General features: G+C 38.4%; 4 protein-coding genes across 5 annotated transcripts; 2 read left to right on the top strand and 2 right to left on the bottom strand.

Annotated features, from left to right (window-relative positions):
• The first annotated feature begins 930 nt into the window (after positions 1-930).
• Positions 931-4,550, top strand: LOC140353345 (cornifelin homolog B-like). Its single transcript, XM_072437857.1, has 4 exons — positions 931-969; positions 2,352-2,451; positions 3,134-3,321; positions 3,910-4,550. The coding sequence occupies exons 2-4, from the start codon at positions 2,376-2,378 to the stop codon at positions 4,102-4,104; spliced, it is 459 nt and encodes a 152-aa protein (XP_072293958.1). The 5' UTR covers positions 931-969; positions 2,352-2,375; the 3' UTR covers positions 4,105-4,550.
• A 1,009-nt stretch (positions 4,551-5,559) lies between these two features.
• ttc4 (tetratricopeptide repeat domain 4) lies at positions 5,560-14,059 on the bottom strand. Its single transcript, XM_072439217.1, has 10 exons — positions 13,880-14,059; positions 13,507-13,624; positions 12,405-12,566; positions 12,262-12,339; positions 11,279-11,403; positions 10,146-10,232; positions 8,336-8,565; positions 6,560-6,644; positions 6,399-6,481; positions 5,560-6,206 (listed from the first exon to the last, which is right to left on the bottom strand). The coding sequence occupies exons 1-10, from the start codon at positions 13,976-13,978 to the stop codon at positions 6,107-6,109; spliced, it is 1,167 nt and encodes a 388-aa protein (XP_072295318.1). The 5' UTR covers positions 13,979-14,059; the 3' UTR covers positions 5,560-6,106.
• Positions 14,060-14,615: 556 nt separating this feature from the next.
• pars2 (prolyl-tRNA synthetase 2, mitochondrial) lies at positions 14,616-19,679 on the bottom strand. 2 transcript variants are annotated; one of them, XM_072439144.1, is made up of 4 exons: positions 19,589-19,679; positions 18,293-18,653; positions 16,631-16,876; positions 14,616-15,547 (listed from the first exon to the last, which is right to left on the bottom strand). In XM_072439144.1, the coding sequence occupies exons 2-4, from the start codon at positions 18,638-18,640 to the stop codon at positions 14,669-14,671; spliced, it is 1,473 nt and encodes a 490-aa protein (XP_072295245.1). In that variant the 5' UTR covers positions 18,641-18,653; positions 19,589-19,679; the 3' UTR covers positions 14,616-14,668. The 2 variants fall into 2 exon arrangements, with proteins under 2 accessions (XP_072295245.1, XP_072295246.1); XM_072439145.1 differs by having other exon boundaries at positions 19,560-19,628.
• A 260-nt stretch (positions 19,680-19,939) lies between these two features.
• Positions 19,940-22,241, top strand: LOC140354169 (uncharacterized). Its single transcript, XM_072439090.1, has 2 exons — positions 19,940-20,193; positions 21,078-22,241. Exons 1-2 carry the CDS (start codon positions 19,995-19,997, stop codon positions 22,046-22,048), a joined length of 1,170 nt encoding a protein of 389 aa, XP_072295191.1. The 5' UTR covers positions 19,940-19,994; the 3' UTR covers positions 22,049-22,241.
• The last annotated feature ends 472 nt before the right edge of the window (positions 22,242-22,713 follow it).

Raw genomic sequence — 22,713 nt, 5'->3', positions numbered from 1 at the left:
GTTCAGCTCTAAGGTCCAGCTCTAAGGTCCAGCTCTAAGGTTCAGCTCTAAGGTCCAGCTCTAAGGTTCAGCTCTAAGGTTCAGCTCTAAGGTTCAGCTCTAAGGTTCATTACAGGAGAAGGAAACAGAACTCACCACTGTGAATAATATTCTAAAGTAGAATGTGATAATTGGATGCAGAAAGAGAACAGCACTGCCTTTTGTTTGTTTATAAGGCTCTAGTTGGCATTTTGTCTGATTATTTCTCAAGTTTATTTCTCACGTTTATTTCTCAAGTTTATCCATCAAGTTTATTATCTAGTTTCTTGCACATCAGTTCAGGTATTCACCGCTTGAGGTCTCAGGACATTTTTATCTTACATTCCAATCGTATCAACTCAGAGACAGGAAAAAAGGCTTTCAACAACTTTGCTCCTTTGGAACAAAACACAGAGACTTTTTAAATTAAATAATGTTATGCCTTTTAATGATTTTAAAGAATTACCCACAGTGCCTTGTGCTCTCGTTTTATATGATTTATTAGTGTCCTGTGTTTGTTGTTAATTTTCTGTTGTGTTTTAACAGTGACCCATGAAAAATAAATCTTTTCTCATTAGGTTTTCCCTGAATCAATAAATAAAATGAATGAAAATGCCAAAACAAACGTGAACCCGGTGTGATACGATTGTGGAGTATTCAAGGCAAAGCAATGACATCTCCATGGAGACAAACAGGTGCCAGAAACGTGAATTCACTGTAATTATTAGTGTAGCAAAACTGAAAATGTTCTCATAATTGCAGACTGATTTACAACTGTGAAACTATGGAGACGAGGTAGTATTGTTGCATTAATCATGTGACACTATACGTTAGCTTTCATTTCAGAGCTATAAATTCAGGTTTTACAGGAATGTCGTGCTTCAGCAGCGATTTAAACCGTCCTTCAGCCAGTGAGATCCCATCAGTCGTCCACAGGCTCCAGCGGCACAGGTAAAACATCACACTCTGCATTTCCGACACACTGTGAATAATAACTATTCTTAACTGTACACTTTATGTAATTTCTTATATATTTATTTCATTTATTCACTGCTGTCTACATTATGTCATAGCTATGTTTTAAAGATACTCAAAGTTGCTTAATAATTACATATGTTTTAGGAGCATTAACTGTGAAGAGTTTAGAGTTTTAATATGATTTCTATTTTATTTTATTGATTTATTTTTTAACCCTTTTTTGCTTTTATTTGTTTGTATTTTTCTTAGTTTTTATTTATTGATATCTGGTTTATGCCATGGCTTTAATGTCCTGAACATATATTTTTTTCTCCTTTTTGTTTTGCTTTACATATGTTGTATTTTGCAGTAACAAACAGCAGAAGAGGTTTCAAATGTATTTTTATAGTATTCTATTCTTGCTTGAGTATTAGTTGTAGCACATTTCCAGCTTTCTGTATTTTTATGTATTTATTTCTATGTAATTTTGCAATTTTATCACCTGTTTCAGTCCATTAAACTGTATTTCTACAGCGCTTTACAACCAAAACCAGGACAAAGTTGACCAAAGAGCGGCACAGAAAGGCAAGGCAAGGCAAGTTTATTTGTAGAGCACATTTCATACACAGGGCAATTCAAAGTGCTTCACACAGCAGGAAAAATGCATTAAAATCACAAAGAAATTACAAAAACAGAAATACAATAAAATTCCAACTGATTGTCTAAACTAATAAAATCACAAACAAAAGAGAAGAGTGCAAAGAAAAAATCCTTTCAGTCATATGCGCAGCTAAACAAAACTGTTTTTAGCTTAGATTTGAACATTGTCAGAGTAGAAGTCTGTCTCACATCTTCAGGAAGACTGTTCCAGATTTTAGCTGCATAAAACTGAAACGCAGATTCCCCATGTTTAGTCCTGACTCTGGGCACCAGCAGGAGGCCGGTCCATGTTTAGTCCTGACTCTGGCACCAGCAGGAGGCCGGTCCATGTTTAGTCCTGACTCTGGCACCAGCAGGAGGCCGGTCCATGTTTAGTCCTGACTCTGGCACCAGCAGGAGGCCGGTCCCTGAGGTCCTCAGAGTCCGAGATGGTTCATATGGCACTAACATATCCAAGATGTACTTTGGTGCTAGGCCATGGAGAGACGTGTACACAAGCAGAGCTGCTTTAAAGTCTATTAACAAGTAACAAAAGTAAAATAAATATGAAAGATGAAAGATGAAAAGTAAAAATACAATACATTTACATTTATTATCTTTGACCATCAAAGTGCCAGAAGGTTTTCGATTGTCGTAGTGAACAGATGAGTCTTAAGTTTGGCTTCGGTGCCTTGATGTAATAGTTTTTTTAAATGTGTGTTTGTATATTTGTACAGGTTAATCAGCCGAACAGCGTGATCATGGCCAAGTATTCCAAAGCCGATGAGGTGGAGTGGAGCAGTGGCCTCTGTGACTGTTTCGAGGACTCGAAAACATGTGAGAAACCATTTATTTTGTGTATTTGGACTAAAGGACTAGACCAGGACCAGGACTAGACCAGACCTAGACCAGGACTAGAACAGGACTAGACTAGACCTAGTTCAAGACAAAACCAGGATTAAGCGTGCCTTCACAGTTGTTCTTGTTTGTTTCTGGTTTGAGTCGAGTTTAGTCCGAATGTAGAATTGGTTTGTTGCTTTTCTAGTCCCTTGTTTGGTCTGGTTTTGTCTGATCTAGTCCAGGATTAGGATATGTTCGTACCTGCGCAATCACATCAGAATTGGGACTAAAGTGGGGCTAAAACCAGAATGAAAGCTGGACTAGGTCAGGTGAACAGGACCAGACCAGGACAAAACCAAGACAAAACCAGGACAAAACCAGGACAAAACCAGGACAAAACCAGGTCCAGACCAAGACTAAACATGGACTAAACGAGACAGGTATCTTTCATATTTTTACTGTAAATCGAAAAGCTTTTATTATATCAATCAGGCATATGGATTACTTCCTGATTTGAAGGATGTTGTCACAGCAATAGCTCAGTTCAAATCAAAATAAAGGCATTTGAATGGGGAAAAGTCCTCACAAAATCATTCAAATCAGGAAAGAAACATTTACTTGTATCACATGTTTTATTAATAAATACATGTTTGTAATTTCCCTCTGTTTTGCCGTCCAGGCTGTTACGGCTTCTGGTGCTGCCCGTGCCTCGCCTGCACGGTCTCGGGGAGATTTCAGGAGAACTCCTGCCTCCCGCTGTGTGATATCCTCAGCCCGGCGGTCCTGGCCGTGTGCGGGATCCCACTCTTTGTCCCACCGGCCGGGTTGGGGCTCAGGGTCGCTCTCCGGCACCGATACAAGATCAGAGTAAGAGAAACGCGGAGGAAACTGAGAAAAGGCTGAAATATTTCCCCCTGAACTACCAAAATAAAAGACATGTCAATCACATCTGAATAACAGGTACAAGCAGTTCTTGGAATGCTTTTAAAAGAAGGTGACATTTAATAGCATTTTAATAATACAAAAAAAAAAGGTTCCTTGTAGTTACATTTGGCACCAGCGAGAATGTAAATATAATTAAAACCAAAAAGTGTAACGGTAACAACATAAATTACAGATGTATTTGCCTTGTACTAAAGTTACTCCATGTGTGAGACTAAAACTTTTGTATTTTTGTATTTCTTTTGCTTTATTAAATATGCACTTAGTGAATCAAAACAGAGCTGATAATAAAATGCTAGAATAAAATGAGAGATTAAATGTATTTATTGCACCTCTAAAATAAAACTAAATAAAAAATTAACTGTATTAGATGCTATACTTTTTGACTAATGAGTCTTCTTCTTCTTCTTCTTCTTCTTCTTCTTCTTCTTCTTCTTCTTCTTCTTCTTCTTCTTCTTCTTCTTCTTCTTCTTCTTCTTCTTCTTCTTCTTCTTCTTCTTCTTCTTCTTCCAGGGCAATCTGTGCAAGGACATCTGCACCTCGTGCTTCTGCGTGTGGTGCTCGTGGTGTCAGATGCACCGTGAGTTAAGAGCACAAGACAAAGGTCCAAACACCGTCAACGTGACTAATGTGGTCAACATGCAGCCGGCCCCCATGATGATGATGAGCCCGGGTCCGGTGGTCAACCAAACCGTCACCGTCAGATAAAGGGCTTAAACTGTCTGTAGTTTATCCTTCTTAAAGTCTGTGGGAGGTGTGATGGTGAAATGTCATGTCATTCTATCTATGCTGTTATTGTGTGCAGATAATATGAGAATATGGGTTAGTGATAAATATGGTCCGGCGCCTCTGTATTGGGCCAGTCATGCGTCAGGACCGTGATGGTTGTTCCATATCTTTCGGAGCTGATTTGATTGTGATGTGTGTACGTGTCAGTTTATGTCACTGCCTTTAAAAGGGTGTGTATTGTCATTGTTCTGGAGGATGAGTGACAGATAACTTTGTCAGGGAATGTGATTATTTACTGTGCACGAGTAAATAAATGTTCCTTTTGAATAAAAAAGCACATGTTTGGACCTGGTTTATGGTTGATATTACATGTAAAATATGTCATTACAAGGTTTTGTATAATTTTTGTAGAATAGTTTGAATTATGTGTCGTGTGTTGGTCAAGTTTAGATATATATAAAGAAATAATAACTGCTGAGTTGATTAAAAGGAAGTTGATTGTAAATTTACCTATTTTATTATATTATTCTGTAAAATGTACATCAATGAAAAAGGAGAATTACAATCTACCCCAATAAACTTGTTTAACGTTTGCTGTGTATTACTATTTGTTAACAATTACAGTAACAAAACTTAAAAAGCCACTCCACAAGTGCAACGTGGTGACTAGTGCAGACCAGCAGAAGGCGCAGTGCCGCCTTATTTCATTTAAAAACAAATTCTTGTTAATTGAAACTTGGTTTGAGAAGTTGACTTCGAGTACATATGACACAAGAGCTGCAGAGTAGAACTTGTAGGGTAAGGATTAGAACAAGATATTTCAACTATGAATCTGCCAAAAGGAAACAAAGGTGTGGTTTTAAATGTACTTGTCTGTACTCGTCATACTTTATTATTTTATTATCCGTTGCTTTATGTTGCACCATATTAAGGAAGCACTTATCCTCCTGTGTTCACAGACAATAATTATTAAAAACATTTTCATATTTTGACTGAAAGTGATTTATTCAAATTCATGATCGTGGCCTTCAGATTACATTCACTATTTACCATCAAAGTATTTATTTCAATTGCTTGAGATTTGACAATATAAGAAGCTTTAGTTTAGTTACACATGTTAAAATTGAGCTGCACATCATTTGAAAAGTGTATTAAACTTATCCATGTTGCATTTATTTAATTACAGGTGTTTAAAATACCTTGGAACATGCATTCTTGCTGTGAGGCAGGTTTAATGCCATAATGTGGAACATTCAAGACAAAGCAATGACCTCTCCAGTGTAACACGCAGGTGAAAGTTACACAGTGGCCCTTTAAATAACCTTATATATAACCTATAATCAATAGACTGAGCCCAGCAACAGGCTAAGCTGACGCTAACTTGTATTAAAATGTACAATATAAAATAAACACATTTGATTCTAAAGTAAAGCTTGTGAAGATTATTTCAGTTTGTCATTTTAATTTGTTTTATTTCAACAGTAGGATTAGTGTTAGCATTGAGACATAAACACATCCTTTTATAAACACTTTGGTGACGATTTCACCCGTTTTGTAAAGTCTTTAACATTTGTCAGAAACGTCCATCACAACTTCCTGTTCACGGCCTGATCTCATAGTATTTATTAAAGTTAGCCCATAGAGAAAGAACTATACTGATGCTAACGCCGAGCTAACGCCGAGCTAACGTTGCTTCCTGTTTTGAATGAATTTGAGGACTTTTGCCCCTTCAAGAAAACATCCCCTGATAAAAGACATCCACACACTTTTATAGAACTCGGGATGCAATGTGAAAAAACTGTTATTAGCCAAAAATAAGCCACAGCTCGTGTAGCATGCTAGCACGATAGGTCGCTGGATCTCACTGCTAAAACAATTTATTACACTTCAATGTCAAAATACATTCGAACGCACACCGACTTTACCATTTACAATCTTAACAATCTCAGGTTATGTGAAGATTCTGAGGTTTGTATCGTTTTTACAGTCTGTGCACTTTCTTGTCAGATAAATATCGTTGGCAGAATGGAGAGTCTTTCACGAGTAGGATGAAACTTGGTGTCCCCGCTTTGACGAAATACCTGGAAACAAATGAAAGCTTTTAGACGAATGAATGGGAAGAATGTACGAGGAAACAAAAACACCAGTATCATCACATCCGTGTACTTCCTGATGCGTGCAATTCACTTTGTTTTAATGTAAAGACGACGTTGTAACTGATGAATGTGGTCGTTCCTGTTTGTTTCTCTTTTTTGTATCTTTAGTTTAAGTACCGTCGATGCTGCTGTGCTTGTAGAAGGGAAGTCTGCGCGTCGACCTGGTAAAGCGTCTCGTTCTGTTCATCTTCAAAAAACAGCTGAGGAAATATAACATGTGGATTTTTAACGCTGCGATATCGTTTATTCACAGGTACAAGTGAGTAAACGGTCTGAACCTGCAGATTCGACGGGCGGTACTTTCGGTCCGTGTCCCAAGGTGGAAGTTCTTCGCCGAACATGACGGACAGGTGATCGGAGAAGCTGGAAAGTTACATTTTAATGGATCAATCGTGCTGTATTTGTAGAATTATGGACCAAAAGCCATTTTGTCCGACATGAAAAATAAATAATATTAATCCCAACTCAAGCATAAGGTCCAAAAAACTCAATATGAATAAAGATGATCTGGTTTTCTTTACATGCATCTTGACTTGTTATCGTATTTTACGGCCTATAAGTCACACCTTTTTTCATAGTTTTGGCCGGGGTGCGACTTATTTTCACAGTGACAACCACAAGAGGGCGCTCTAGGCTCTAAGCGACGCAGAAGAAGAATCTGCACTTCTTCTACCTCCGCAGTTTGGGTCAGCACTAGATCATACACTCAAAACTCACGGAAGTGACGAATTCGGTCCCGCCGATACAGCTCAGGCAATAACCCCTAACCCTAACCCTAACCCTTAACCCTAACCCTTAACCCCTAACCCTTAACCCCTAACCCTAACCCTTAACCCAAAGTTTTGGTAGTAGTTAGGAGACGAGGGGGAAAAAATTTAACAAACTAGACTAGCAATCTACGAACCCAAAATCTGAAGCATGACGCGCCGTGGTTCTGCCACGAGGGCCAAAAAATGCGTTACTTCCGTGAGTGTATGATCTAGTGCTGACCCCGGAGTTTGCGGAGTTGTTTAGAAGTGACACAGAGGAAGAAGAATTCAATGGATTTAGTGATTTGGGGTAAAACTGATGCTTTGGTAAACTTGTTAGCATTTTCTTTATGCTATAGTTATCTGAATAACTGTTAATATGTTACGTTAACATACCAGACACTTACCACAGTTCTGTCTGTGCGTCATGTAGCTGAAGGTGTTAGCGTTAGCATACGTACACCTATTCACCATGTTCTCTAATCTGTTATTATTTTAAATTGCATTTCAAGATGAAATGTGGATTTTATCAAATAAATGTCCCAAAAAAACGTATACGTATTATATGGCTTGCAATATTGATGATTTTCTGGACGTGACGATACATATTATTGGCATATTTCACAACTAAATCGATCGCATTTGTGACTTGTACCGTGATTTAAATCAATGGAGTTCATCACATTCGTTTCGACTCACTAAAAACAATTACAATAGCTTTCTGAACAAGACATACATTTAAATCATTGCCATTGAACATTTAAAAACTAATGACCTGGCATTAGAGGATGTCAATATATTGAAAAAAATTATAATATTTTGAATGTTGCGTTGAAGACATGCAAAATTTGAACATGGAGTCGTTTGTTCATCTTAAAAATGCTACAATAACAACTAATTAAAACTAAACAGGCAAAAAGTGATGTTGTAAACCTTCCCAAAAAAGGGAGAAAAGTGATATTCCTGCACTTTTTTGAGTTTATAATAATCAAACAAATGTGAAATGCCTGTCACTTTCAAACAAATACATTTAAAGGCACATTTTAACATATTTCTGACTATCGTTATCAGAAAACTACAAAAAATAAAAAACATTGAGATATTCATTTTTATCAATATTGCTCAGCTCTACCTGGGAATTTTTACTCCTAAACTTTTAATTTTTGTGTATTTAATTGTGACGAGCAAAGACACAGCCGGTACTATTATTATTTAACTTATTCGTGGCCCGTCAGAATTTCTAAACAACGTCAAACGATTGAATAACGAGGTGCGGCGAGGACGACGGGGGAAGTGGACGTTTACCTGTGGTTTTCGCAGAAGGCCGAGATGAAGTCGCTCTGCTGGTGCTCGGGATAGAGGAAGAGCACGGGCCAGTAGAGGGCGCCGTCCTCCGGGTTCACGTGGACCTGGGCCCCGGTGACCTCCTGTGAACTCAGGCCGTCCAGACTGAGCGGCGAGGAAGACTTCTCCTCCTCGTCGCTGTCGGAGCCGCGCCGAGGCCGGGCGGACGGCAAGAACTTTATTCCTCTTTCCTGCGCACAAAAACAATCAACGCCTTTATTAATCTATTTATTCATTAACCTTTATTTAACCAGGTAAACGCTTAAATTAATGTGTCTATGACGAACTAAAATGCAGTTAGGATAAACAAGTTGCTAAAAGAATATACAAACTTTATCCTGGAAAAGCTAGGTTTTTTAGTTTTTTTTTTTTATCTTATTAATCTTTTAATTAACAATCAAATTACATCATTCATAATCAAATAAAAAGCTCATATATAAACCAAGAATAAAATGAAAAGAAATACATTATACAATTCTTCATCAAATTTACCCCGTCAACACTTTTGTCTCCACGTTTGCTACTTCCTGTTTGTAACTGATGACATCACACTAGAAAATTACCCAGCAACCACTGGGCCAAACCTCATCTGATGTCCCAATTTTATAAGTTCACAAAATGTATATATTTTGTACAATTAATGTTTAAAGGGTCAAAAAAGTAGTTAATTTTTTGTAAATGACAAATTTAGGATGAACGGGCGTGTCAACATCAACATTTGTTCCGGAGAAGGTCGAATAATGAACATCTACAACTTATTTATGATATGAAACAACTACTTTTAGTTTATTTGTTGCAGCTCATACTTTAACAATTCACTTAGAAATGTAGCTTAAATTTTAGCGTTTATCATACTTTCTGTAACAAAAAAACAAATTTGCACATTTGTAAGAAAAGCAGCAGATAAAAAGAACTGTACATTTATTTATTTATTTTTACCTTTTTTACTTCTATATTTTGTCAGTTATTTTATTCGTTTGTGACGCAATCTCAATAATAACGATAATAGTTTGAACAAATTCTCTGAAACATAAAGTATATATATATTTTTGTCATGTTTTAATCAGTCTTTCCCCACATCTTCACATTAAAGGCTCTTATTTTGACACACTTCCTGAACATAAACGGCGCACGTGAGACCTCTTGTGGCAAATTTAGTATTACATCTAATCTACGGCTAAAATAATGTCGTTTCTGTTTTGTTTTTTACTATTTAAACACGCTTCAACTGGTTTCACATCTGGAATGGGCTGCAAACGGTTTCAGTTGTAGAATCTGGCAACCCAAAGTTATGTCCTCAATGGCAATCGACAAAAAAACTATGAAATTGCACATAAATCCTGATGAGTTTCTGAAATCTACATTTGATTTGGACACGTTTATGGAATTTCAAATAAAATCCAACAATTTCATATTATTCATTCGTTCATTCACAATTTAAACAAAAAGCACATCCAAGACAATCAACAGTAAACACAATTATTTTTTATGTCTGTATGTATTTTACTGAGCTAATTTTAATTATTAGTTGTAATTGTAATTAAATATTTACTTTTTATGTGCAAAATCTAGTGCAGCTCGTCTTTTCTCTTGTAATATGAATGACTTTGTACATGTTCCCTGACAAATAAAAGACTAAAATAAACTATGATGAGAACTTGTTTAAATGTTTTTCCTGTTCACGTTGTTGCTATAGTGAGAACTGCCTCATGAACATCAAATCTTATCAAATCTTAGAACGGGGCAAAACCAACTCTCATCTGTAAATTACCTTTATAATGTTGAGCAGAGTTTCTTTCTCTCCGAGCAGCTTCTTCTCCTTTACTTTGGCTTTTCTCGCATCTCTGTCCGCCGCTCTCTGCAACATGAGAACAACATGAGAACAACAGGAGAACAACACGATAACAACATGAAAACAACACGAGAACAACACGAGAACAACACGAGAACAACATGAGACGAGAACAACACGAGAACAACACGAGAACAACACGAGAACAACACGAGAACAACATGAGAACAACACATGAACAACCCGAGAACAACAGGAGAACAACACGAGAACAACATGAGACGAGAACAACACGAGAACAACACGAGAACAACACGAGAACAACACGAGAACAACACGAGAACAACAGGAGAACAACACGAGAACAACATGAGACGAGAACAACACGAGAACAACACGAGAACAACACGAGAACAACACGAGAACAACACGTGAACAACACGAGAACAACATGAAAACAACACGAGAACAACACGAGAACAACACGAGAACAACACGAGAACAACATGAGAACAACATGAGACGAGAACAACACGAGAACAACATGAGACGAGAACAACACGAGAACAACATGAGAACAACACGTGAACAACATGAGAACAACACGAGAACAACATGAGACGAGAACAACACGAGAACAACACGTGAACAACATGAGAACAACATGAAAACAACACGAGAACAACATGAGAACATGAGAACAACACGTGAACAACACGAGAACAACACGAGAACAACACGAGAACAACATAAAACAACACGTGAACAACACGATAACAACATGAAAACAACACGAGAACAACACAAGAACAACACGAGAACAACACAAGAACAACATGAGAACAACACGAGAACAACACGTGAACATGTGAACAACATGTGAACAACACGAGAACAACAAATTAAATAAATAGTATTAAACTTTAATTTTCTCTTCTTTTCTATCCACAAACTCATGTTCCAGGTCCGTTTGCGCTGTTACTTTGGCACTACTGACCTGACCATACGTACTTTTTCTGTAAACGTTCAGCAAAGTCTATTTCTTTACTCCTTCTTTTCATGCACGTCTCTTTTTTTAAATTACAGTTTGTTTTGCTGTCGTTTGGCGTTACCTTGAGTTTGTCCGCTACGGCTCGAAGCTCCTGCAGCTTCTTGTCCTCCGGGTGAAGCTTGAGTCCTTCGTCGCACCATTTCAAAGCTTCTGCAAACTTACGCAGCTCCACGCAGCACTGGGCACCTGCAACCATGACAACAACAGCTCACATATGATTATCAAAGCTTCACAGACTCGTTCACAGACGCCGCAGCTTTAGGGCAAGTTATGACCATTGTTAACAACTCTGCCACAATACTCTCCCCCTGATGGTGACGACGAAGTACATGTTTCCTGTAGATTTACATGGACAACAGAGGCAACTTTCATGGCATTCATACAACACAATTGTGGAGTATAAACGATACCAATGACCTATTTTTAATATTCAACCAGTCATTTTGTATTGATATAGTTACTTTATGGTCGACACATGGTTGCACAGTCCACGGTAACGTAAAAGCACTTGGAACTGAAGCAACTGAAGTCACCTCTATGTAGGGCTGTGCTCAATATATCAATATTGTCACCGACGTCTTGGCAATACGTGTATCGATACAGAGATGAGTATTGTGATACTTTTAAACAACATACGGTAAAGTCATTAGAAATTGCTGTGCTCTTCACTTCTGAACCTACAGACTGCAGCATGGAGGATGAATATGAGGAGCTGAACATGTGACTTCATCATAGGACAGTTGTTTTCTGCTATTGAGGATGGAATTCGAATGAATATTGTTATTCTACTTAATCAAAACATAATTTTAGAAGACTTTTAACACCGGTTTTAAGGGATATCCATGAATCAGAACGCGTATCGTATCAAGTTCTGTGTATCGGGATTCATATCGTGAGGTACTAGGCAATACCCAGCCCCACCTCTATGTATGGAGAGAACTAACATTAACTACTTGTTTTTAATCTGATTGTTTCTTTCTTCACACATAAAAATGAAATATGACATCACAGCACCTTAAAGCGAGTACATAATGTGACGCGCACCTCTGACCAGGGCTTTGAGATGATCGGGCTTTAACTTCTTCGCAGCTGTGGCATCGTTTAACGCTGAACGCATATTCCCTGCAAAAGAAATATGCCATTTAATTTGAATAGAAACATCAAGCTAAAATGTCGATGATCTTTACCCAGATAAAAATGTGTGGCCGCCCGGTTGGAGAAGATGACGGTGTCGAGATCCGGATTGTCGCTCTTCATCTTCAGCGCGGCGGTGTAAGACAGCAGCGCCGGTTTGTACAGCTTCTTCTTAAAGTACGAATTGCCTTCATTCTTGAGATCTTCTGCTTTTTCTGGACAGACGAGAGCAAAAGGCGGCGCGTTAAAAGGTGCACTGTGGAACTTTTCTGCTGGACGGTTCGCCACCCGATTGTCTCCATGGATGAGACGTCATTACTTTGCCTTGAATGTTCCGCAGTGTGGCATTTAACGCATCTGTCTTTTAGTTTAAGGCCATACTTTGGAGCACTGCAGTAAAATGCTACACTACACATACTAAAAGAAAATGTATAAAGGTGAAAAAACACAAAAAAATCATAAAGACTAAAACATTTATAATTGTGACATTTTTAGAAGAAAAATTACGTGTTTTTTTAAATTGAATTTGTAGAAAATTTACATTTAAGCAAATTTTGACTTTAGTTCAAATCAAATTAATGTAACGATTTCAGAAGCAAAGTTAAGTCCTTTCTGCTCAGCCTTTACTCATAAAAATAAACCGAAATGTAAAGTGCTTTATTATCTTGCCGTTAATCCAAATGAATCATTCAGAAAGTGGCATACCTAAATCTAAACTGCACTTTTTCAGGACATAAATACAGGTATTTATCATTATCTAGATTCAAAAGAGACAAAACAGAGCTGCAAAATTCATAAACCATTTAATTTATACGAGAAAAGCAGAAAAGCATTTGTTTTTATTGTTCATTTGTCTGGTGACACGGCCATGTAACTTTCAAAGGACACACAAGGCATCAAAATGTGTTACTAAAAGAAAATAATATTCTTTCTGTCACAGGTTTTGTTTAAAATCGTTTAGCATCAGCCGTAGAACACAAATCTTTTTATTCGGCTTGATACTTTTAAAACAGTACCAAGCTCTAAATATGATTATAGATGGTTCATAGTTAAAGAGACTGTAGGACTTTGAACAGAACAGTACAGCAATATATATAATGCTCAATGAAAATGTCTGGTGTTTGTCATTAAAATGGGCTCAGAGTATAAATGTACCTTCTGGGGTTCGGTCCTCGTCGTAGATCATTGACTGAAGAGCAGCAAGTTGAGGATATTTCTCTGGGTCAACTACGTCTGGAGCTTTGGTCATGAAAAGAGGAATTCTGTCCATCTCCTGGAGCAACAGCACATCAGGAATGTTTAATTGATTTTCTATTCTTTACTCAAATTCAAAAACATGTCTAGGCAAGAGTAAAATAAGAAATAGAATAGTTTTATTATTATTATTATTGTTTGTTGCATTAGACAGATACTATTTTCTGTTTACATAAGGTAAAGGTACAGATCCTGAATCACAGCTGACATTGAACCGGTTATATAATCGAAATATCATCAGTTTTCTCGTTTTGTGAAATGTAAACTGTGATACCTCTTCCCAGTTCTCCTCGCTGAACGCATTCTTATATTTCTCCGTCTTGAATCTGTCAATAAAAGCATCCATAACATCATCGTCGCCGTCGTCACCCATTTTTGTTAAAGTTTTGTGGATAAATCTGACAGAAAACAACTCCCCGGCTTCGTTGTTTTGCTTCACACCTTCACACGTGAACTGCGGTACGGGCGGCAATGAGGTCCGTGTGGTAACAAGAACGTAAGACACAATAGTTCCGGGTTGGGTTTTCCGGTTGTCCGGTTGGTTTTTACGAAATCGTTCAGTTTTGCCCATTTTGTGCAAAAATAAGTGAGACTTAGCTAGTCTATGAGAACATGTAATGCTATTTCAACAGTACACAAGTAGAAAAATAAGTACTTTGAGTGTGGACCGGGATCACTATATTTTTAGAAGATGTCAATTTATTCTGTTTTCATCGTGGGTTTAGCTTTTTAAAGGACTGATTTACAGCATTTTTCTTCTGCTGTTTGGGCTGAATGTCTGCAACAAAAATAATTGCACCTTAGGATTCAATGTTTATCACATTCTTTATTTACTATAAGTAAATAACACGCTTGCTTTGCTCTACCATATCCATACATCGTTTCTACTGTCAATAATGCATCAATCATCTTTATCAAGGCACACGACAAGTAGCTACCAGGCCTAGACCTCCCCCTCCCCAGGCACTTCCTCAAGCTCCTTAAGCAAATAACAGCCGACAAAAAAAAAGTAATGATAGTATTGTTTTACTGTCCCACCACACCTGCACACAAACACACGCATTCATACAGTTTCCACGGTACGCAGCAAATCTAAGAGTCCTTCTTTGCTGAGAAACATCGTCTCCCCATTTTTTTGGCAGATCACCTCAAAGTTGGGCTGCTCCTCTAACGCCGCCTGCCCCACCACGACCACGTAAGGGTAGCCCAGTCTTTTGGCGTCTTTGAGCCTTTTCCCAATGGTCATGTGCGTGCGATCATCCAGGACGACCTCCCCTCTCAAACAAGGCAGCGCTCCCAAACCGTGCGCGATATCTTCAGCCATGCTCGAGGCCCCGTCCGCTTTGCTCCCCTTTTTCGGCGGCAGGACGCACACTTGGTAGGGCGCCAAGAGGCCGGGCCAGCGGATCTCGTCGTCCGTCGATAAGACCTCGATGGCGGCGGCGAGAATACGGGTGACGCCGAGACCGTAACAACCCATTTCAGCGATCGCGGGCTTGTTTTGGGTGTTGCTGAACGCGGCATTGAACATATTTGAGTACTTTTTACCCAAATAAAACGTGTGCCCGACTTCGATGCCCTTCGACTGCGCTAGTTTGCCCGTTTTGCACTTGGGACAGTCTGTTTGGTCCGTCGACAGAGTTTCGACGTTGGCAGAGAAGGCGCAGGAGCCGCACACCAAAAGCTTGTCTTCGCCGATTTCTGCCGGCAGCTGGAATTCGTGGGAGAGCGTGCCGCCGATGTTTCCCGCCTCGGCCTGGACCCGAACGCAGGGCAGGCCCAGTCGGGCGAACAGGGCGGCGTAGGCGTTGCACACGGCCTCGTACGTCCGACGCGCCGCCTCTTCGCTCACGTCGAACGAGTACATGTCCTTCATGTAGAACTCTCGCCCTCGCAGCAGACCGAACTTGGGCTTCGGCTCGTCGCGGAATTTACGGGTGATCTGTCAAGAACAAAAGTGACATATTTAATTAGATTTTATTCCAGTGTTTTTATAGTAATACTCTTAAAATTGCCTTAAAAATATAAATACATAAAATACAATGGGATGGACTTCAATAAATGTTCTTCTCACTCCTTTTCAAGCATTAAGTGTTTTGGATTCGTGCATATTTCCATTTTCTTGCGTTTATTGACCTGCTCAAAATAAATACATGAAAATATTTAGCATCAAATCTGTTCTGTTGAATATAAATGTGATGTTAAACAAGAGGAGCGGAAAGTAGAAGATGGAAGACAATTTTAACAAGTTATTTAGATTTGACGATAACTGTTAATAATCAGTACATTTTCTGATTCCTTCCATGTATTTTAACTGTAAGTTTTACTACATTCTCGTCTTGTAATGGCTTTGTTGAAAAGTGTATTGTATAAATCAGGGCTGCAACGAACATTTTTTTTAGTAGTTGACTAGCCAGCAATTATTTTGATTTGTCAACTTAATTTATTGTACACGGAATGAAATACCGTATTTTCCAGCCAAAAAATGCATAATAGAGAAGAAAGTTGCACTGGAGTATGAAATGTGGTTGCAAGTGTGAAAATAACATATTATATCACAGTTAAGTTGCTCCGAAGTATAAGAATAAGTATATAACTATAAATCGCACCCCGGCCAAAACTGTGAAAAAAGGTGCGACTTATAGTCCGGAAAATACGGTATGATGACTGAAAGATTCTAAATAGAGAACATTTACAAATTAAATCAGTTTTATTGGTGGAAATCAGAAATAGTTTGTTCTACTTTGCCATTCTAATTTTACACCGCCACTGTCTTTGTGATAAAATGTCTTTTTGAAGGCGTTTTAAAAGGTCTATAGTTCAGTTTACGATTATCCAAAAACATGATAACAATTTATTTAACAGTCAACTAGTAACAATTATTCAGATAAATTGTTGCAGTCCAGATATGAACACCACTTCCCCCGTCTTGCCTCTGTCCACATACACAGTCTCGTCCACATACACAGTCTCAATTCATTTACGTTCACAGTTTACTCCAGTTTCCACGGCGCGTGTCTTGTACCTGGTAGAGCAGCAGAGGGAGCTGTCTGTGGGACACCGTGCTCTGATGGGCCACCAGAGTGGTGACGGCCTCCTCGTGCGTGGGGCCGAGGCAGAAGTCCGCTCCGTGTCGGTCCTTCAGTCGAAACAGCTCCTTCCCCATCAGCTCCCATCGGTCACTGGTCCTCCACAGGTCGGCGGAGCACAGACTGGGCATGTCCAGCTTCTGCCCGCCGACCGCCTGCATCTCCTGATCGATCACTCGCACCTGATCGGAAATGAGAGCAACAAGAACTGTTTAATTTGAGCCCTTTCTTCCAGGATTCTTTCCAATAAATAAATAATAAATCCCCAATAAAAAGGAGAGTAGACTAAGGATTAAGATAAGATAAGATAAGATATTCCTTTATTGTCCCACATGGGGAAATTTCATTGGTGCAACGCAGGTAGATACAGAGGTAGATACAGAAGAACAGATCACTTATAGGAAGTCTGAAAAACACTTTCAGTAGAAGATCTCCTATAAATAAATAAAAACTCCCATAGACAAATAAATAAATACATAAATACCATTGCATGTGATCACGACAGTAATTGCACATGAATATGTGTCACGACAGCACATAGATTACACCAACATATATCATATTATTATTAAATAATATGATATACTATTAAATAAAGTTATTCTTACATTAACACAGGGATTTATTGTTATGTGACATCACTCATAGTTAAAATTAACCTATTATTTTTCTTTTTTCATAGTTTTGGCTGGGGTGTGACTTATACTTACATTTATACTTATATACTTATACTCCGGTGTGACTTATATGTGATATTATTTGTTATTTTCACACTTGCAACCGCATTTCATACTCCAGTACGACTTAGATATGTTTTTTTCTTCTCTATTATGCATTTTTTGGCTGGTGCGACTTATACTCTGGAAAATATGGTATGTTTTCACTGCCAACTTTTTATACTGATATATATTTGTGCAGTGTGCATGTTTCTGTCATGATATAAACAAATGTAAGTATGATACATTGCAACAGAAAACATGACAAAATGATCATATTGATGACCATTTTTGCAGAATATTAAAGCCTTTTGAATAATATAATGGCCCAATGAAACACACTTGTCGATGATTAGTATCAATAGAGAGTCATGTATACATAAATATATTCTCCACTGATGCAATACAATGCGCTGATGATAAATATTGAGCCCAAAAAAGATTGTACAGCTTTTATTCATCAAATAATAAGTCAATAGAGTCATTATAAAGGCGCAGTCTAGTTCAGAACTGTTTTTTATTTGAACAACTCTGTTCATTGTCCCTTCAAACAAAGACTGAACTCGAATCAATCTTAAGCTTTTTACTATAAAACAATCTGCAAAATGTCAATATCATGTATATCTTAAATGCATCATTCATGAGATTATCTAAATATCGATGTATATTAACCACCTCTAATCTCATACCATCCCCATCATCCAGACATGTCAAAAAAACCTAAAAAAAAAAATGTTAATCTGGATTAGGTCAAATTTATCCTTCTCTCAAAGCTCCATTTAAAATTTGTGTTTACGTTAATCTAGGTTTTATTTAGGAGAATGAGATATCTAAAACCCCGGTGCAATCATCTCTACACAGATGTTTGGGTCTTCCGCTCACCAGTTTCTCCATGGAGCGCACAGTAGAGGGCAGGTAGTAGTAGCAGCCGGGGTTTGAGGGGTGGATGAGCCCCGCCTGCTGCATGAGCCTCTGACTCTTGCAGGTTTGCTCTCCCTGAAGGCGGCTGTCGGGCCCCACGTCGCGCAGGTTCGACGGCTGGTACAGGCGCGACACCAGTGGCAGAGCTCGGGGTCTTGTCGCAGGGGCAGAGGGGGCAGAGGAGGCAGAGGGGGCAGGGGAGGCAGAGGAGTGGACACTGCAGCCGGAGCGTTTCCTCTGCAGGAGAATCAGAGGTTTGTGCAGATGCTGCCGGACTCTGGGCCAAAGCTGGTGCACTGCAGGCTCCATTGTGGATCCCAAACTAAAATAAACTTATTAATGAGTACATGCGTAGACATATTCATTTAGAGAGCACATTTCACACAAAACAGCAACTCAATGTGCTTTACAGTGGAGAAATAGTAGTAGTTGTTGTAGTTGATAAGTACTGGATTTATTACTGGACTAACAACATTATTTTCTGATATGACGAAAAGTTATTTAAGAGCTTTCATTAAACTAATATAAAATATTTACACATTTTGTGCATCAATATAAAATAAATGAAAAGGGTTCATGTATATCTTAGTGTGTTTATTGAACAAAGTAATCATTGAAATGATAAAATATGTATTAAATGGAATTGTGTATTATCACATTTGTCAATGAATCACACTTTTTACTAGAATAATATCACCATTTCCAAAAACTGAGGATATGTTTAACATGCTGATAGTAATCTAGACTATATAATATATGAACAGAAGAAAAACGGCACTCATGGCACAAAACACACACAGAAAAAAGGCACAAATTGAAATAATCGGGTTAACAAATGAATGAAGATCAAGGTGACAATATCTACAAGCACTTCTGGAACTGTCATGAAACAATGAGTTCAGAGCTGATCTCACATTTATACTGCTTTATGTGTTTATTTGTTAAGCATGATGTTCCAAACCTCTCTTTCCCACCAACTAAAACTATCCTTCTCCCATAACAGAGATAAAGTAAGATCACAATTCACTTCAGAGGGATCAGATACATCACTGACAATTTGCATCTTTGATAAATCCAACACGAGCTTTTTGACGTTTTCTACAGATAATTCAAGCATGCAGCTTTTTACATGTGTTTACACATTTGCTTCTGCCCTTGGTGTGTCAAAAGCCCCGGATGCTTCATAAAACCTTTGCTAAAACTAGAGCAGGAAAAAACGTGCATTTACCGTAAGAAAATATAGTTCAAAGTTCTCACCGAACAGAAGAAATAACTGTAAAGCTTCTTCTGGGGAGATTTTAGCAGTAAATAATCCAAAACGTGTCACGGGAGAATAGATCCATGTTCACGGGGGACGATAAAAGCAGACGGACCGCGTTCACTTCCTTCCGCTCTAACTCCGTTGCCAGATCGATGTCGCAATATTTGCCGTAGTTTTATGCATGATTAGAATGTTTTTGTTGTACTAGTACACTTATTGAAAACGTATAAGTTTGAAAATATGACGCAAAACAAACAAAAATCGTTCGCACATCCGGGCAATTACCAGCACATCCGGGAACTTGTACCTTTGCAACCGATTCCGCCATTTTGAAAGGGGCACGCTAAGCACTTTACAACCGCACGTCTACTACACACGATATCCAGGATATATGAGGCCAAAATGCCAAAAACCTGCGTTGTTTTGGGATGCAATACTCGTGCATCACATAGTCAGGAACTTAAATTCTTCCAGATTCCTGTGAAAGACGTCAAAAAACGTGAATTATGGCTTAAGGCCTTAAAGCGAATGAACGAGGATGGATCACCCTGGGTCCCGAACTCGAAGCATGTTTACGTTTGTAGCAGACATTTCCTACGCGGTAAGTAGGTCTAAGAATTTTTCCTTTTCATTTTAAGCTACATATTTATGCTCTATTTATGTTGGCATTTATACATTCGTTCGCGGTGTTGTCATATACGGGACTTCCCAATAGCGGCCATTTTAAAAGGGGTACGTGATATACTAGCAACTACCACGACTGCATCCTTTTCTACGCCATATGAGCTACGAATACTTTGATTCTTTAGACTATAATGGCAAACTAAGGTACACGACAAAGCTATCATTCCTTGGTCTGACAACAGAGCAATGTCCTTACAGAACGCAGGTTTTTGGCATTTTGGCCTCATATATCCTGGATATCGAATCTAGTAGACCTTGTTGTGCCCCGTTCAAAATGGCGGACTCGGTTGCTACTGTAGAAGTTAAGATGAGATGTGCCTTTATTGTCCACACATGGGGAAATGGTCGAATGATGGAAATTTGGTGTTACAACGCAGTAGATACAGGGGAAAGGACAGATAACTTATAGGAAGTATAAAAAAACACTCTTAATTGAAGAACTTTTATGAACAAAAACTCTTATTAACAAAACTCCTGTAAACTTCCCGGATGTGCGAAAGCATGTATAATGATGAAATAACCACAACAACACAGATCCAGTTCTCTCTCTCCTGTTCCCTCTCTGCACTCCAGTGTCTCGGTTCCATTTTTCTCTTGTTCTGTGTCAAGCAAGAGATCATTCAATTTATTTAATTTAAAGTTATTGTAGAGGTATGCCTAAGCCTAATCATAGTCACATCAATCAGCTGTCGTCTGTTAGTACTGCTGAGTTAAGTGTGCCCTGCCCCTGAGTCAGTAGAAATTTCTGCGGCTGTTACTGAATTCTGACCCTTGTACTGATATAACATTTTTATGTTTCAGGTAAACCACATTCTGAAGATGATCACCCTGATTACGTGCCATCCATCTTTCCAGACTCAAAAGCCATGACCCTCCGAAGCATTGGCCAAAAGCTGGACCGATTTAATAGAAAAGTACAGCAAAATGCAAAAAGAATGCTGGACTATCAAAAAAGTACGACACCAACACCGAAAAGACCGAAGTCCTTCACCCTGCCACCACCAAATGTCGTCACTGATGATTCCTTGGCAGATCCAGCAGGCTTCCTTACTCCACGTCAGTCTGGTCTCATTTATGGACCTGCAGCAGATAACGACATCCAGGAAGTTGTTGTTGGAGATGAAGCAAACTGTGAGGTGGAGGCGTCGTGTTTGGCAGGTGCAGACCAACCTGTCACCAGGCCTACCACGTCCACACACTGTCGGACAGAGGTTACTGACCGTGATTCTCTGTTAATGGAGATAGACTGTCTGAGATCTGAACTGAGGGCAGCCAAAACCCAAAGAAATGCTGGCCTGTCCACAGAAATCATCAAGGACAATGATAAGAAAAGTGTGTTTTATACTGGTGTTACATGGCCCGTGTTTCTAGTCGTATTCGATTTTTGTGAGCCAAAGCTGAAATTGGTTGCCAACGTTTCAAAAATGGAGCAGCTGTTCATGACTCTAGTCAGGTTAAGGCAAAATATTAAAGTTGAGTATTTGGCAGACCAGGTGATGATTTCAAAAACTTCTTACCATAAAATATTCTGGAATGTTTTGAATGTAATGGATGAGTCTCTGCCATCTTCTGCCTTCAGGATTGAGACAGAATGTGTCATTGGCCAATTGAAACATCGTTTTACTCTGCTGAAAGATATACTCCCAGTCAACCTCATCAAATCAAGTGATGAATCTGAGTGCAGAGGTTTAACCGGCATTGACATTATTGTAAGAGTGTGTGCAGCTCTAACAGAATTGAGTACAGGCATTGTTAAGTGTGAAAAAAAGTAAAAGTTTTGTGATGCTTCTTCATTGTATTTGAGGGAAAACAAATGTCTTTGATTAATAATGTTGCATTTAATCTATGTGATATCATTTAAGTAACTGTGTTCCAAATAATCCTGCCATTTTCAAGTATTTAATTGATTTTTTCTAAAGATAATTTTTTTGATCCTGCAATTTTCAAGTATTATTGATTTTTCAAAATAAAATGTACACTTTTTTCGATGTAACATAATCTATATCTAATTGATTTTCTCTTTTCAATTAATGCAATGTTTTAATAAATATAAGATACATACAATGAAAATCTCATGTTTTGTTTATATTTAATTTTTCAATGAAAAAAGTGCAAGTCATGTAACATTTAAATATTGATCAACTAAGCCAAGTGTGATTCATTTGATTACAGTAAATGAAATAAAGTCTATTAATTATATATTTTGAATACTTTTAAGCTTTTTTTTTTTTTTTTTGATTCATTTGATCAGAGCTGACCTGTGACAAGTTGGCCACTGTCCAGGATATACCCTGCCTAAGGCCCGAAGTCACTGGGATAGGCTCCAGTCATCCGTGACCCAGAAAGGGAACAAGCGGTAGAAAATGGATGGATGGATGGATGGATGGATGGATATTAATTATTGAAATTTAAAGATGTAATTATATTAAGTCAAGCT

This window comes from Eucyclogobius newberryi, unplaced genomic scaffold (genome assembly GCF_026437365.1).
Source record: "Eucyclogobius newberryi isolate DKJ021-1_F unplaced genomic scaffold, fEucNew1.0.hap1 SCAF_9, whole genome shotgun sequence".
Lineage (NCBI taxonomy): Eukaryota > Metazoa > Chordata > Actinopteri > Gobiiformes > Gobiidae > Eucyclogobius > Eucyclogobius newberryi.
This window is presented reverse-complemented; position numbering and strand designations above follow the sequence as displayed.